Raw genomic sequence first — 18,321 nt, forward strand, 5'->3', positions numbered from 1 at the left:
AACAGCACTTAATTTATAGAATTATAATAATCTGTTGACTTTTTTATTTTCACCATTTGCTTTTAAAACTCATGAGGTCATGAGTGGTATATTTTTATCCTAGTGTCTATATACTGACAATACAGAGTTAGTATTTTTACTTGATTAAATAAGCAAATGAATACATTTTAATTTGCATTAAAAAGATTAATTAGGAATATGAACTCTATTCAGATGATTGGATGCTAAAACTATATTCTGTGTCTTCTCTTACAGGCTCTTAAATCTGATCTACAATGGAAAAATTTCTTTTTTATCTGTTTTTCATTGGCATAGCAGTGAAAGCTCAGATCTGTCCGAAGCGTTGTGTCTGTCAGATTTTGTCTCCTAATCTTGCAACCCTTTGTGCCAAGAAAGGGCTTTTATTTGTGCCACCAAACATTGACAGAAGAACTGTGGAACTGCGTTTGGCAGACAATTTTGTTACAAATATTAAAAGGAAAGATTTTGCCAATATGACCAGCTTAGTGGACCTAACTCTGTCCAGGAATACAATAAGTTTTATTACACCTCATGCTTTTGCTGACTTACGGAATCTGAGGGCATTGCATTTGAATAGCAACAGATTGACTAAAATTACAAATGACATGTTCAGTGGGCTTTCCAATCTCCATCACTTGATATTGAACAACAATCAGCTGACTTTAATTTCTTCTACAGCATTTGATGATGTCTTTGCCCTCGAAGAGCTGGATCTGTCGTATAATAATTTAGAAACAATTCCATGGGATGCTGTTGAGAAGATGGTTAGCTTGCACACCCTCAGTTTGGACCACAATATGATTGATAACATTCCTAAGGGGACTTTCTCCCACTTGCACAAGATGACTCGGCTAGATGTAACATCAAATAAACTGCAGAAGCTACCACCTGACCCTCTCTTTCAGAGAGCTCAGGTCCTAGCAACCTCAGGAATCATAAGCCCGTCTACTTTTGCATTAAGTTTTGGCGGAAACCCTTTGCATTGCAATTGTGAACTGCTGTGGTTGAGACGTCTATCCAGAGAAGATGACCTGGAGACCTGTGCTTCTCCAGCACTTTTAACTGGCCGCTATTTTTGGTCCATTCCTGAGGAAGAGTTTTTGTGTGAGCCTCCTCTCATTACTCGGCATACCCACGAGATGAGAGTCCTGGAGGGTCAAAGGGCAACCCTGAGGTGCAAAGCCAGGGGAGACCCTGAACCTGCAATTCACTGGATTTCTCCTGAAGGGAAGCTTATTTCAAATGCAACAAGATCTCTGGTGTATGATAATGGAACACTTGATATTCTTATAACGACTGTGAAGGATACAGGTGCTTTTACCTGCATTGCTTCCAATCCTGCTGGGGAGGCAACACAAACGGTGGATCTTCATATCATTAAGCTCCCTCACTTACTAAACAATACGAACCATATCCACGAGCCTGATCCTGGTTCTTCAGACATCTCCACGTCTACTAAGTCAGGTTCGAATGCAAGCAGTAGTAATGGTGATACTAAAATAAGTCAAGATAAAATTGTGGTGGCAGAAGCAACATCATCTACTGCACTACTTAAATTTAATTTTCAAAGAAATATCCCGGGAATACGTATGTTTCAAATCCAGTACAATGGTACTTATGATGACACCCTTGTTTACAGGTAAGAAAAATTAAGCCAATTTTTATACTTGCCCTACATCTTAGTGTAGGGCTTGATAAAATACTGCTGATTTTTTTAATTGGCAGTGCCACTCTATGTTATAGTTGAAATGCTCCATATTTTTAAGTATATAATGTAAGGCTCATGAAAGGTGAATACATGTGGGGAAATATTTTGAATGGTGTTATTTTCAGTGAGTTCAAATTTATCTTTAATATTATGCTTACCTACTTTCTTCCCCTCATCTAAGAGATGTGACTATCAGAGAACAAGATTGATTTATTTTAAAAATTCAAAAACATACCAGAACTTACACATCCACATGAGTGTTCTTTCCTTCAAGGAAGTCCTGTTGGGAGGCTATACCATTATCCCAATAACGCTGCCATTGCTCAAAGCACTTTTGGAATTATCTTTAGAACCTTCGTCATACTATTTTGAATATCCTCAGTGGTGGCAAATCTTCGTCTTTTGAGGGTGAATTTGAAATTTGGAAACAAGCAAAAGCCATTTGGAGCCAAGTCTTGTGAATAAGGTGGGTGATCAAGATGGGTATTGCCATTTTTGGTCAGAAATAGGATGTAACTATAAAATAATGAGACTGATTTTTGACTGGTTGAGTTATGTGTGTGTGTGTGGTGCCTCATATACACTGGTTCTTAAGACAGTTCCAAAGAGAAAATTTATAAGTATTTTGAGCAGTGAATCAGTGGAGTTAAGTAGATAATCTCTGGGTAAGGACATTGGTGGAGACTTTGCATCTGACTTAAAGAATTTCTGGTATGTTTTTCTGAAGTTCAGCCTCATTGATTTATAGTCACATCTGGTCCAATTTTCAGTTGGAAATACACATTTTTACCTTTTCATATAATTTCACTCGTGATTATAGACTACTATTACTCCTAGGAAATGATGAAAAATTATGGCTTTAAAACACATATGTATATGTATACATGCATGTGTGTGTGTGTATATATATATTTATATATATAGCCTTCAAGCTTTTCTGAAGTCAAATCAGTTCTTACACACCCAGATGAATTGTTGAAAATAATTTGATTTTCACTTATTTATGGAAATGAGAGAAAAATTTTTTTAAAAATTAGCATGGGCTGGTAGGAAAAAACAAAACTGCTCTAACTAGCCATGTGACCAATCCTGGGCAAGGTTCTACCTGGCTGAGTTTTAATTTTCTCATCTTTAAAAGGAAGAGATTAGACTAAATGTTTTCTAATGTCTCTCTCATCACTAAATATACAGGGATATAGACTATAATGTATGTATATTAGGATAAATTAGTTTACTGTTTTCATACTCAGCTTTCCACTTAGGCTGTGGATCATTAAAGATGAGCATACACTCCTACCCCTTTCTTTCCCTGTAGCTGCTAAATAATCTGTATTCTTTAAACATTAGCTCTGTGAAATAGGTCAGTTTCTGTTTTCCAAGCTCTAAGATTTTAATCCTGCCATGACAAGTAAATTCTCTATGACCATAAGGAAAGTGCTTGAATTCCTGACCCTAATGTTTGTCACATGTATAGAAGTGATAATGCCTGCCTCATACTGTCCTTGTAAAAATGAAATAATACATATAAACTGTCTAGTAATTCTCATTTTTACTAGTAATTACTCTCACTAGTAATTCTCTAAGTATTTCTCATGCACTCACTAAATGGTAGTGATTTCAACAAATACATACACTGACCTAAAATTTTCTCGGTACATTTAGAGCACATTGTTTAGATATAACAGATTAGCACTGCCAAGTCTTGAAATTTCTCAAACTCTTTCAGAGAAAAGATACAGTTTCAAGCCTTTTTTCCAAATTAAATCTTAGTCATATATGGTTGGTATGGAGGATGAAAAAAGCAGTGGAGAATAGGATCCACAGAAGACGTTTGTGATACAGTGGATCCAAAGATGTCCTAAACTCGTATCCAAATTTACAAATCATGTTCTGAAAACAATTTCATAAGCCCACAATGGGGAAGATAAGGGATTTATGTTTTGGTTCAACAGTTCTACCCTGTTCATGATTCTAGAATAATATTTCTCATGCATTTTCATCAACCTCATTTAATAAATAGAAACATACTGGGACCCAAGTGTTGAAGATGTAAGAGGGGGTTGAATAAAGTGCTTTAAGTTTAGTAATTATCTTAGTTATTAAAGATAGATTTACTGGGTACCATTCCATAGTAGCTTATAACTGATTTGGAAAATAAATACTCTGAATTGCATTTCCAATCTGCTTTCTAATGTGATTGTCAGTGTTTTCCCTTCCTTCAAATTGGCTTTTAGTCACAGAGGTGTTGTAAGTGCTAAATGGATTTGTTTAGTAGTCAGATAATGTCACAGTCACACCTTTCAAAAGCAATTTGTCATAAATGATTTTTTAGCAGTGGCTTTTATTAGGAGTTCTGCTTTGCCAAGCAATGTAATTAGTAAGCTTGTCAAGCCATGGTGCAGGCACCATTAATATAATGCAGAATCCAACAATGACTTTTCGCCATTTTAAGTGGGTAAATATAAGATCAGATCATTTTCTCATATTTCATATCTGTTATAAATGTGCTTATCTTAATGAGTACTGAAATGAAACAGAACTGAAGTCATAATGACTGCATGTGTATATCTGTTGTGTTTTTAATATTAACACAAATTCCATTGTCCCTCAGAATGATACCTCCTACGAGCAAAACTTTTCTTGTCAATAACCTGGCTGCTGGAACTATGTATGACTTGTGTGTCTTGGCAATATATGATGATGGCATCACTTCCCTCACTGCCACAAGAGTCGTGGGTTGCATCCAGTTTACTACGGAACAGGATTACGTGCGGTGCCATTTCATGCAGTCCCAGTTTCTGGGAGGCACCATGATCATTATTATTGGTGGAATCATTGTAGCATCTGTGCTGGTTTTCATCATCATTCTAATGATCCGGTATAAGGTTTGTAACAACAATGGGCAACACAAGGTTACCAAGGTCAGCAACGTCTACTCTCAAACAAACGGGGCTCAAATACAAGGCTGCAGTGGGATGCTGCCCCAGTCTGTGTCCAAACAAGCTGTGGGGCATGAAGAGAATGCCCAGTGTTGTAAAGTTGCCAGTGACAATGTGATACAACCGTCAGAAACGTGTTCAAGTCAGGACTCCTCTACCACTACCTCCGCTTTGCCTCCTACCTGGACTTCAAGCACGTCTGTGTCCCAAAAGCAGAAAAGAAAGACTGGCACAAAACCAGGTGCCGAACCACAGAGTGAAGCCGTCACAAACGCTGAGTCCCAAAACGTGAACAGGAACAACTCAACTGCCTTGCAGTTAGCTAGTCGACCTCCTGATTCTGAGGGGCCCGCATCTAAAAGAGCACATTCAAAGCCAAGTAAGTTTCTCACTTTGCCTGCTGAGAGAGCCAGAGCAAGACACAGGTACTCCCTGAATGGAGAATTAAAGGAATACAATTGTTATATTAACTCACCGAACACCTGTGGACTGTTTTCTAAAAGAAGCATGTCTATGAATGCGATGTTAATTCAGTCCAGCAGTTCTGATGGGCATAGTGGAAAAGCAACTCTTTCAAATTCTGAGTGGATATTGGAAAGCACTGTGTAACCTATTATTTCTTTTTAATGAAATTTTTTTTTCAAGAACTCACATAGGAAATTGGAATTTGACATGCCAGTCTTGTCTCTCTGATTCATGGCTAATAGAGCCATGGCATATAAACCCAATAAGGTATAGTTACTTCATACATATGTATATGTGTGTATATATATATATATATATATATATATGTATGTATATATACGCACATATATGTGTATATGAAGGTCATATATTTTAAATTGTTTAGGGAAAAAGCTGACTGCTGTGCCTTCCCCATTTAGGGATCGGCTTCCAGGTTCTGCAGTAGCAGACCACAAAATGAAAGTTGTCATAGGAAAAAAGAAGTCTTGCATAAATAATTGTATTTCCTCCAGTCTTACAAATTACCACCTATGGATGATTGATATTTTTCAATGAGTAGCTTGTATATTTCCTTTCAATGACAGTGGCATTTGTTTTTAGGCAAATATTTTCAAGAACAACACTGCGTTGTTATGTTATTTATAATAAAATATCCGATTAAGTATACCCAGACAGTGTTAAAATATGTTCCCTTCTAAACAACATTCTTAGTTCAGGTGCCTTAATGGTTTTGTGGTATGTTCTCATCCATGACACTGCTTTTTCAGTGGGAAGCAGAAGAACATGCAATTGATTTTTCATTTATCAAAAAAAGTCAATTCAGTTGTAAGTCACAGGCCAGTTTTAAGTCATATGGATCTGCCTGGGAGTATGAAGGTGTTTTCATTCATTCAGTACACATTTGCTGAATGAATGAACTTTATATTTTTCTTAATGCAAGTTAAGTAGAGAGACAAAAATACAAAACTGCCTTTATCAAAGGGATATTTATTTTTATCACCAAGTAAAATAAAAATCTTCTAATGGAGTTCTTATTCTATTTATAAGCAATATAAAGTCATTGTTCATTAACTAGATAGTAGATTTATTTTTCCCTTTTTCTCTGTAATTCTGAATTTGAATGTTTGTCTCTTAGAGTAAATGTATTTATTATTTGAATCAAACCATGGTGAAATTTAATTAGAAATTATATAGCTTAGTGGGAATCATTTAAAAAAGCATTTTTAATTTAGTCAGACAATAATATTGTTCCTTAATAATATGGCATTCTTGGACAGTCACTGAAATCAAGGTCTATAGAAAAAATGCTCCAACTACTCTTCAAAATTTCTACAGTATTATATTGTAACCTGATGATGTTTTACTAAAGAGCAGTAAATAGGGCTTTGCTGCTGCTGCTGCTAAGTTGCTTCAGTCGTGTCCAACTCTGTGCAACCCCATAGACAGCAGCCCACCAGGCTCCCTGGGATTCTCCAGGCCAGAACACTAGAGTGGGTTGCCATTTTCTTCTCCAATGCATGAAAGTGAAAAGTGAAAGTGAAGTCGCTCAGTCATGCCTGACTCTTAGTGACCCCATGGACTGCAGCCTATCAGGCTCCTCCATCCATGGGATTTTCCAGGCAAGAGTACTGGGGGGTGCCATTACATTCTCTGAAATAGGGTTTTAGGTTTTTTTAATTATTATTGTTGCTTTTTTTGTTGTTTGTATATTTATTTATTTATTTGAGAATACAAATCATGGGAACTCGCACAAAAAAATTTTAGCCATAACATAATGAGATATGTACTTTATATAAAGTATTCCCTGGAAGTAAGTTAAAGACAGAGTATAAATTTATTAACTCTTTCAGAGTACTTGAAATACTGTTTAAAGCACAGGTGAGGAATGTCCATCATTAGTTTAATTTCCTTTTGCTGGAAACATTTATAAAATTTAAGTCACATGCATCTGCCTGGACATATGAAGGTGTTTTGACTTTACCAAGGCACATTTTATACACAATATATCGTGATGACATTCAAAAGTGAATTAGGTTAAAGCGTTAGAACTTTCTGAGTTAGTCTTTAAAAAATTTGTCTAACAATTTTTCACTACCTTAGGTGTTTCCTGAATGTCTTCTATGCCCTGCTTCTCTTTCTAAAGTTTGTCTTTCCCACCTCTAAAATGTAATTGGCCTTCCTGGGTCAGGAATACAGCTCTTGTGAGTAATAAATTATATCACTGTGTGAAATTATTTTGTAAAATCAAAGCATTACTCAAAGTGAAATGTATTTTCAACACTATTCTGTAATAATGCACTAATTTCAACTAAACAGTTTTAGTTATCATCAATTACTTATTTCTTCACAAAGCGCTGATTGACAAAAAGCATATTATTTTTCCCTTTCCTAGTTTATGCCTTCGTGGTTTTAAAATATCCTGAATATGCAAAAATTTTTCAAGACTTAAAGAAATGAATCCCCAAACAAGGTTGTGGTCAAGGTGGTGCTGCGATCACGCAAAACAGGCAGCAGCTTAGTGTATCTACTCCAAGATACCAATTAACTTAACATATATTCTATTTTCCAGTTGTTTGCATTTTTAAAAATCAATTTTCCTGCTTATGTTTCTAATGGAACTTTAATTGAATATCTTTTATTTCTCATAAACATTTAGAATGGCATAATACTTAACCATGTGAAATTTATTCTCTTTGACTAAAGCCATTGAAACTATTTAAATTGTTATTGCTCTTACAAGACTGTTTCTAGGGTGAATTAACCAAATGCTTGAACACTTATTCTGGAAATGATAAGAAGGCCTGTGTTCTTGTCTTTTAAAAGATTTTATTTGAACCAACGATGTGAACAAAAATTAGTGTATCAAGAGGGTCAGATGTTACTTGGTTTTGTTGATAAGTATATGAAAATGTTTTGCTCAGGGCCGTTTCAGTGTTAAGTGGCTGAAAGAAAATCCTTGGGAAGGTTGGGGGGTGATTAAAGATACCTGGTATAATATATTAAACACAGTAGTTATTTGGATGAATGAATGAGCAAATGGATAGATGAATTAGTAAGTGAATGGAGCCAGGGAAGAAGGCTCAGTAGTCAGGATTTTAATTAATTAGCATAATAATTTGTGATCCAGATAATATATTACTATAAGCAAGAAATTCTGTCCCTCTTGTTTTTCTTTGTGTCATTTCTTACGTTCTTTATTTAACCAACTTCGTATATGTGATCCATAGCATATGGTTTTGGTGTTTGTTGTTGCTGACTGTGTATAGGTTGTATATGTTGTTTTTGCTTCTCTGTTCTTAATTATTTTTCTTTAATTTTTAGCCATTTTATGCTATGGTTTCAGCTTGTTCACGAACAAACTGACAAATAATATATTTACAGATATTTACTCTAAACATTTCTTAATTTTATGTATTCCTGTGTTGCTTTTTGTTTTGGATAATTGTCCTCCAATTTGAAAATGTCAAACCACTGTTAAAATAGGCCTTTATTGAAAAAAGTATACATAATGATTGTGTTCCATTAAGGAATAATGAAACATTCAAAGCAACTTCAAAATCCTAAAAAGAAACAAACTTTGGTTTGATGAATATCTTTTACTTTTAGCTTGCAAATAGATTTACACAGAGGTGCATTAAATACGATAATTTTAAATTAGATATAGTAACACCTTTGCTGAAGACAGTGTATTTTATACATTTTTGAATAGTTGAGGTCACAGTAAGCTTTTTTATGCTTTTAGGCACTTGATTTTAGCTGCTTTGCTAATATAGTCCACTAAAAAAGCTTTAGAATATAAATTTTTGAGCTGTTGTGAGCTACCTATAGACTCAACTGTTTTACTATCTGAATGATACATACTTCCTCCACAAGAATTTAAAGAATTTTTTATTTTTTTATTTTTTTTAATTTTATTTTATTTTTAAACTTTATATAATTGTATTAGTTTTGCCAAATATCAAAATGAATCCGCCACAGGTATAAAATTAAGTATCTTCCACCTGTCCATAGGAATCTCTTATCTTTTTTCCATGAAGTATTGGAATGGCCAAAATGTTTGTTCAGTTTTTCCCTTAAGATATTATGGAATCACCTGAATGAATCTTTTGGCCAACCCAACATTTTCTGCTTTACCTTAAACCCTCAGAAAGTACTTCCAAACTAAATTTTAACTATTTTAATTGCTTGTATTACTAAAAAGAAATTAATATTTCATTTATAAAACTAACACATTAATAAAAAATTACCACAAAATTCACATCAATGGCCTTTTGCTTCCTAAAATTTAGTATTTCCTCCTATGTTTATTCACAATAACAAACTTAAAAACAATCATTAAAATCCCCATAGTTTAAAAAATTTCAAATTCATAAAGCGTCTTATTGTACAAGAATCACAAAGGTAAATGGTCATTTTTTTCAAAGAAAACTGCAGATATGAGTCCATTTTCTTCTTGGTGTGGCAGGATTCCAATTCCATTTTATAATGGTATGCAAGCAGAGCTCGTTAATATTAGACAAAGTGAAGACTGTGCTCTCTTCCCCTTACTTAACCTTCTCTTGAGTCTCAGGAAGAGTCCAGGCTTTCCACTTCAAAAGTGTTGCAGATGCTTGTGTGTGTGTGTGTGAAGTGTTTGGGGAAAGGATTGAAGGGGCATCAGATGGAAAAAGGATTATTTTTCTTATCCTCCTCCTCAGTTCATAATAAAACATAATAATAACGATGATAATATTAATAAAAATGACAATTCACCTTATAATGTTTTTGAGTTAAATGTTAGCTGAGGTAAATATATAGATAAAAATTATCTCACTTTTAAAATTTCACAAACTACACGAACACGGAAACAACCAAAATTAGTGACTGGAATTTTGTAATAGTTTCAGAGCTCTGTCTTTCAGATCACTCAGTTCTTTCCCTCCCGTGCTAGATAAATTTACATGCTGGGATTACAAATACAATTGGTTTTATCAGATTTGCATTGTTTTTTTTTTTTTGCAACAGAAAGCATCCCTCTTGTAGCAGTACAAAATAAAGAATAGTAAACACATTACAGGGATCACGTCATCCTAAACAAATGGAATTATCTGAAGAGGGGCATAGACACTAACAGTTCTGGAAATAAAATATGAAATTACTTCTTTAAGATAATGTTAATCCATCTGCAATTTCATCAAATATTACAAATACTCAATACAACAGAATAATCAGTGTACCATTGTCCTCTGATTTGTTTCAACTATTTCAAAGTTAAAATTTAGGATAATTACAGTATTTTAAAGTTTAAGTAATCTAAAGTTACCATCAAGTGAAATACATATGCTACATATGCTTATATGTCTACATACGTTTTGCATATATATGTGTGCAGATATGTATATGCACACATATACTTAACCCTTTTAGATTGTAAATCTGAGTCCTACTGTAATTAATGTAATAAGATTAGATTAAAGTGGTCCAGCTATCAGAGAACTTCTCCCAGAACAGCTGTCCAAACTATACTTGCTATCTATCAGATTACAATGGATTATAAACTCTAGTACAAATATATTTTTCTGAACATCTGAATGATAGGCATCTATACAGTTGATCTAGTTCATTCTTCTTCAATAGGTGACTGTTACAGTTCATGAATTTTAAAACAACAAGAAAATTATCTTCAAATGCATTTAGGGGAAAGCTGTGAAGTCTCTTTCATTTAATGTTTGAAACTGGAGGTACATTTATTCTTGCCTGAGACTTGAACTAGACATTTATTGTGATTCTGCCCCCAAAATACATCTGTGCATTCTAAGTTGCTTCAGTCATGTCTGACTCTTCAACCCCGTGTACTTTAGCCTGCCAGGCTCCTCTATCCATGTGATTCTTCAGGCAAGAATACTGGAGTGGGTTGCCATGTCCTCCTCCCAGTGATCTTCCCGACCCAGGGATCAAACCCACTTCTCTTTTGTCTCCTGCTTTGGCAGGAGGGTTCTTTGCCACTGTTGCCACCTGGGAAGCCCAAAATCTGTCCAATAAATAATTATTCTAATAACATGAAGGGGCTTATGAAATATATTCTGGGGGCTCTACCATAATATAATTTCCTAATTATTTTTTCTGTATAATACAAACAATTGCTTTCATGTAAAACCTAATCTCCAGAGAGCATTGCAAATTTTTATGAATATTTATGCTGGAGGTTTTATCAAAAAATTGTTTTGTACTATTCTCATCACAGTCAGCTGTGAGCACTTAGAATGACATATTCCTCAGACACCTAATTTTTTCTTATACTTTGTCCCTTCTTAAAACTAGAGTATTGACTTTAAAATGTGACATGTGGGAAATAGAATATGTACTCTACAGGGCTATTTAATGGTATTAAGCATTTATAGCAAATTGGAATATGCATATGGATATTTAAAGGCAGAATGTTTGCATTTAGAACATTACTGTTCTATATAAAGATACATGGTTTTATATAAATATAAATGGTATTTGGCAAAACATGCTATTATCTTTGGGATTATTGAATAATGGTTTATATTGTAAATGATTATTTTATACATAGTGTATAAAATAAGATAAAACTACATTTCCTGCTCTGGATTGTTTTCCTTGATGTATCTTTCCATATTAATCATATGCAGCAATGTGGTTGAAGTTAACTTTGAGTAAGAAAAATGAATAGAAGCCCGATTTTCTCATTAAACTCTTGCAGGAAAAAGTGCATAACATAATTACATAAAAGTGCATTCCATTGATAATTACTCATTTTAGAAACTAGAACAATATTTTTAAAAATTCTGCCTTTATGGTATTATGTATCAGGGAATAGCCATAGAGAACTATAAAGTATTATAAAAGTCAATTATAATTAACCCAAGAACTAGTGAGTTATTACAAAAAAGAAGTGTAGATAAACCTTTAAGATGAATCTTACCAAGGTTTCAATGAGAAGTATTATAAGGTCTGTTTCCTAAAAAATGAATTGTTTATGACGCTGAAAATTTTATTCCCAGATGCTTTGCCGACTAATGTTGACCAGATTGTCCAGGAAACACAGGTGAGATTCTTGTTATCTGTCACATGCTTCAGTACTTAAGTGGGTATATTATTTTATAGACGAATTTTTAATTTTTGTTTTGCTAATTTATGCAAGTTGTTGACATTTTCCATTAAAACTTAATCATTGCTCAATGGTAAACCCTGAAGTTTAGTTTGGTTAAATGAATTTCCAGTTCCTAAATTTAGACAGATTTTTGGTTAACTGAATACTTCTGATTCGTATTGTAAGAATGAAGGGAATACCAAGGTAATTTTGGAGTCACTTTTGTAGTCATGCATGGTATCATGTACTTTTATAAATATTTCTAAATGTGAAGACAGTAGCTTGATAGGAATATATTCACTCATATCCTTGACCTCCACATAATAGAAGCTGAGAGGATATATTGTGCTTCACCGAAAGTGGATGAACAGAAGTGTTTCACTGTTATCTAAAATGAATGTAGCCACTATAAAATGGAGCAAAAGACTATTCATGAAATATTCATGGTATTCCTTTTGTCAGCAACCGATTACTCTTCTTGGTTTTCTTTTCTTTCTTTCTCTTTTTTTTGGAAGTTTCAAATGAGTATTTGATTCCTGCATTTTAATTGGATCAGAAAGTGTGTTTCCAGAGCAAAATGGTATTTCAGCAATCTGTTCAAACAGCTGGATGCATCAGCCATTTGCTTAAGATTTGGCACAGGAAAAAAAAAATACTCTGTTTTTAAAGGTTCATAAAAAAATTCATTGATTTATTTGTTGATAGTAAAAATAAGGATCTTTTTTTGAACCATTTCTTATTTAAAAGATAACAATCACTTGGACTATCCTTAAGGGTTTCCCCTAAAGAATTCCATCCCAAATCAAACAAAATGTTTTTCATGCATCATTTCTTAATTGAAATTAGAATTCCATTCCTAAGCTGCAAAAAAGCTAACAGATGGCTCGCTGGAAACAGTCAATAGCAGAGTGTCTTTCATGTACTTGGTGTTAATAGAACTGAACTGACCTGCATGAAGGTGCCTCAGTTTTCTACCACCTTCCCTCTCTTTCCTTCCTCTCTTTCCTCTTCCCTTGTTCCTTCCCTCTCTCCCCCATCTTTGATTTGAAAATGTTGAATTATCATGCAACTTTGGACACCCAGCTGTTCTGAAAGAGAATATCCATAGAAAGGGTTTAAAAAGTCAGGGTTTCTCTATGAGAAGTGTGATCCAGGATGGGGCTAACTGTTCCATCAAGATTTGATAGGAAAGTCAATCTGGTCATCTTTCAATTACCAAATGAAGCAATTTCTCAAGTATTCGTTTTTCGTGGGGCATGTTACATATCATTGTGTTTATTTCTTTATTTTACCACAGTGTTAGAAGTCAAATTTAGAGAAAAGTAATCTCCTTGGGAATGTATGTGCTACTCAAGATAGCAAAAGGTTTGCCAATGTGATAAGTATGTAAGATTTCTAATAATGACTTCTCTGTGCTAAAATAATATTAATTTGAGAACTTTGGAAAATATAGTTTAAAATAAAAAAAATAAATGTAGCTCTGTCATAACCCACCACCCAGACATAAATAGTACTGTGGTGCACGATCCTTCAGTGATTTGTCATTTCTGTATGTAGTAAATTCTTATGTACATATGTATGTTTGTAGTAGATTTCGTATGTAGGATATGTCACCTACTTTTAAAATTTTATGCTGAGTCTTCCTTTGTTGAAACATAATGTCATAGCAACTTTATTTTCATGCTTTGGGTATTTTTTTTTCTTTCTACAAGCATTAGCAAGAAAAATAAACCCTCAGGCAAGGAAGAGTTTTAACAAAATTTAGTGGCAATACATCATTTACTCACCACCCAATTTCCTGCTACATTTCTGTTATCAGATTTAAGTCACCATATGACCTCAGCGTAACTATTCTTGGTATTTGATAAATGATTCCTGCAACAGCAGGCCTATCGTTTCTGCAGCTGTCAGCACGGCCAAGCAGCAATGCCCCTGTGAAGAGACTGTGGCCCGTGGGCTCTGAGTCTTCTCACGGCCTTTCACACTGTCGGTGCCACTTCACCTTGTGAATGAAACGAGGTAGAGAGCCGGCAGAGATTCCTTGTGCTCATAGTTTCTTCTTCTTCTTCTTCTTCTTTTTTTTCTGGCTGGCAGTGGAGGGTGCTAGTGCGATGAAGATTATACCATTTTAGCTTAAGTTTATATTTCCTGCAGGATGTTAACATACATGTCTTTTTCTGCCCAGTGTCAAAATGTGTTTCCCAATCATTGGCCTATTGCATTAAACTTAATTAAAATGTCATTGCCTTCTCCAATGCATGAAAGTGAGAAGTGAAAGTGAAGTCGCTCAGTCGTGTCCGACTCTTAGCGACCCCATGGACTGCAGCCTACCAGGCTCCTCCATCCATGGGATTTTCCAGGCAAGAGTACTGGAGTGGGGTGCCATTGCCTTCTCCGGTCCCTTAGTATACAGACAATAATATAAGCCAAATAAAAAAAAAAAGAAACTTGACACATTTTTTTAATTTAAAAAGATGTTTCCTAAGTGACAGTATTAAAAACTGATCATACCACCATCCCTAACATAGCATCAAGCTCTCGTAGGAAGGAGCAGAGAGGGCGGAAATATTTTGCCCCGTAAGGGATTTGGGTGCTCTTCTTAACACTGAGGTAACTGCTAAGATGACTGTTTTTTTTTTTGAGATTTATTTCATTTCCATTAGAATATGTCTGGTGTCAATTTTATTCCTTAAGACTTTTCCTATATGTGAATAGAAACAGAGTGAGCTTAAAATATTTAATGTAACACATACAATCCTTCTATAATAAACCATAAGATTCCAATTACACTAAGATGAGTTGAGAGCAAAGGGAAAAGGAATCATTGGCAGAATCAGTGATAATTACCCTGTAAGTAAATACACACAGAAGTCGCTCAGTCGTGTCCGACTCTTTGCGACCCCATGGATTGTAGCCCACCAGGCTCCTCGGTCCATGGGATTTTCCAGGCATGAATACTGGAGTGGGTTGCCGTTTCCTTCTCTGCTGTAAGTAAATAGGCACATATAAATTAGCCTTGTGTTTGAAAATACTGTTATGCTTAAAATGAATCAGGTAGAACAATTGATACGATGTGTTTGGCAGTTAAGTAAGAACAGTTAATTCGTTTGCATTTATACTGAAAATGCCTTTAAAAAAATTGTAAGTATTTCTTGTATTCAGACCAACAAATGTGTATTTTGTGTGTGTGTGTTTCAGTGTGTACAGTAGATGCCACTGTTCTGTGACTACTGGTACCAGTCTTTAAGACAGTTGTTTCCTGGTTTCAATATATTTGATTTCTGATCTTTCTTTTTAGTATATATCAATCAAAGTATTTTTAAAAACCTTAAACTTTGTCATAAAATCTCTGCTACAGATGCAGTAACCATGAAAAGAGTCCAGTTCTTTTAGACAGACTATTAATACATAAGTGCATGGAAAGTTACTAGTGTTGATTAGAAATAAACAGCAGTATTAAAATAACTGTGGACAAACAGTTTGGAAAACATGTGAACTAAGAACCAAGCAGCAAAGCAAATGTATGTATATGATTCGGATGTCTTTCCAATGTTCTTTTTCTAAGCAAGAATGACCAATATAAAATGCTTGGTTCTGTAGGACTTTTTTTTGCCTATGATATTCCCTTCAAGTAAATTAAAAAAAGAGTAAGAGAATAGGCACTTAGTAAGAAACATTTAACTTTTTTTTGCAATAATTAAACCATACTTTTTGACATATTTATTTGAACATTATAGAAAAACAGAAAAAATATATATAGAACCCTAGTGTCAGCAATAACCTTTCGAAATCATTTCCTTCTTTTTAGATGCCCTGACTAGAAATGAAAACCCTTTCATAGGTCTTAATTACATTATGAATAAGAGTAATAACAATTGCCCAAATCCATTTGATATGTTTGTTTTTTCTTCTTTTAATGTTGAGGTAGCCTTAATTTCTCCTTTTATTTGTAAAACTATTAATAAGACTCAAGTGTTTTGCACCCTACCCTTTCCTGTCACATAAGGACCATTGACAAAACATCCTGAACCTACCCCAAATTCAGTATATTCATTTCTTATAACATTTTATCATAATTACTATAGTCTATCTTGTTTTTCCTTTGTGATACTCTAGTATTTTTGTTCCATATTTCAATATTTATGGAATCATTATGAGTTTGTTTATTAATAAGTAAAAAGTGTTATTTTGACTCTCACCTATAAAATTTTTATTCAGCCTCATATTATGTCATCATTTCAATAATGGCAGATTCAGGGCAGACCAATTCATGTCCTCATTCCCAAATCTGATTGCTATTTCCTAATCTGCAAAATTAGCAGCTTATTTATAAACCATAATTCCACAGTTTGTTAATAATGATATTATATGTAGTTGTTCTTGAATGGAAAGGAGAAAAATTACTTCTATTTCATATTATGAAATCCTATATTTCTCAAAATTTTTTTCCATCTTTAAATATAGAATTTATACATATATTTTAAAGCCATGAGTCCTGAGAACCCATTCATTGGAAAAAAATATTTTCAGTTTATTTAAAATTTTTAATGATTTTGTATGATTTTCTTTCAAAATCATATTAACTGTGAAATTCCTTTGCTTGTGAATACATTTCAGTTTTCACATTTATTTTATTGTCCTGTAGGTGAAGAACTAATTAATAAAGAAGAACTAATAGTCTTCACTATATTAAATGTATAATTAAAAATTTTATAAAACCTTAATATGACACAAAGCTTCCAAAAGAATATATTAAAAAGTAGAGATCACTTAAGTTTTAGATGTGATGAACGAATTTGATCTACAATATTCATATTTTAAAAATCAGTTTGAATATTTGTTAAAACCTGAATGGCATGCATTAATGAATAAAATATATATATTTTTAATCTTGAGAATATAAATGTGAAAATCAAAGCAATGAAGAATGCCATTCCTCAATTTTGGTTCTGAGTTGCATAACTATTTAGTCTTAATACATTTAGGTTCCTTTCCAAAATAAAATTTTTAAAAATATTTTTCAACAATTTGAAGTTACCAAGAAACATTTTAAGAGCTGATGTGCATATCTAAGTAGCATCCAGATGTATTCCTTATATTATGCAGCAATAAGTTCCTGCCTGGTTGCTTACAGTTCAGTAACTTCTAGATTACTAGCAAAATAATCTTATTAGCTATGTGTTTTCTTTCTTTCTTTCTTTCTTTTTTTTTTTTCTTTTTCTTTCATTTCAGAGGCCGGAGTTAATCTGAAGAGCACCACTTCTCTCTCTCCTGAAAAAAATTGCTACTGATATTTTTACTGGATAAAATTTAAAAATCGTTCAATTCACAAAGGCTTATTGTTGAACTGGTATCCTAGAAGAAATTGTCCACAGGAGCCGAAGCAGAAGTCTCTGATGCCGCAGAACTGGCTCATCAGACCATGGTTCATCCCCTTTTAAAACCAAATTTTTTTTCTTCTGGCCTACAATTATTTTTTTTTAAAGAAGGAAAGGGAAAAAACCTACATTGGCATCGAGTTCTGTATCAATCCATGTTACATTGCCATCCATGATTTAAGACTGTAGAATCTTGAATAATCTATATCACTTTAACAAATAAATGTTTTACTATGACAGAATCTGCACGTTGCTTGATTTATGGAAACCTCAACTGCTTCAAGTGTGAATGGTGAAGTGATGATGGTAGGAACTAACAATGCTATTTTACATCTATGTAGTTCAAAACCTTAAGGGATCACAAATTGCTGTGTAATACTGGAACTAGTTCTTCCATGACTGAAGTGCACCTACTTCTATGGGAGGGCAGTACAGCTATTTAAACAGCTTTATGAAAATTTTTATTCTTCAGTGTAACAGAAAGGGAAGACAGATCTCCTATTGGGATTTCAGAAAGTATCAAGGTAGGTGTATTGTAATTAATCCAAATTGATTCATTGCTTTTCTGGAGAACAAAGGCAGAGATTTTAATAATTTTAGGTCTTATGTTTCATTATAAATGCCCATTTCTCCAGTTTTCCATTGGAGATATATATATATATATATATATATATATATGTATATATATATATATAATCTCTATATATAGTTTAC

At 33.7% G+C, this 18,321-nt stretch overlaps 1 protein-coding gene across 1 annotated transcript; it reads left to right on the top strand.

Moving 5' to 3' along the window:
* The first annotated feature begins 261 nt into the window (after positions 1-261).
* On the top strand, positions 262-17,805 carry LRFN5 (leucine rich repeat and fibronectin type III domain containing 5). The gene is made up of 4 exons (XM_055555869.1): positions 262-1,660; positions 4,341-5,047; positions 12,141-12,184; positions 17,462-17,805. Exons 1-4 carry the CDS (start codon positions 276-278, stop codon positions 17,477-17,479), a joined length of 2,154 nt encoding a protein of 717 aa, XP_055411844.1. The 5' UTR covers positions 262-275; the 3' UTR covers positions 17,480-17,805.
* The last annotated feature ends 516 nt before the right edge of the window (positions 17,806-18,321 follow it).

Source organism: Bubalus kerabau, chromosome 19 (genome assembly GCF_029407905.1).
Source record: "Bubalus kerabau isolate K-KA32 ecotype Philippines breed swamp buffalo chromosome 19, PCC_UOA_SB_1v2, whole genome shotgun sequence".
NCBI classification, from domain to species: domain Eukaryota; kingdom Metazoa; phylum Chordata; class Mammalia; order Artiodactyla; family Bovidae; genus Bubalus; species Bubalus kerabau.

Excerpts from the sequence above, each read along its gene's own strand:
- LRFN5 (XM_055555869.1), top strand. The coding sequence starts at position 276 with ATGGAAAAATTTCTTTTTTATCTGTTTTTCATTGGCATAGCAGTGAAA. Across the intron at positions 1,661-4,340 it reads GATGACACCCTTGTTTACAG|AATGATACCTCCTACGAGCA; the intron begins GTAAGAAAAATT and ends ATTGTCCCTCAG. Across the intron at positions 5,048-12,140 it reads AAGAGCACATTCAAAGCCAA|ATGCTTTGCCGACTAATGTT; the intron begins GTAAGTTTCTCA and ends TTTTATTCCCAG.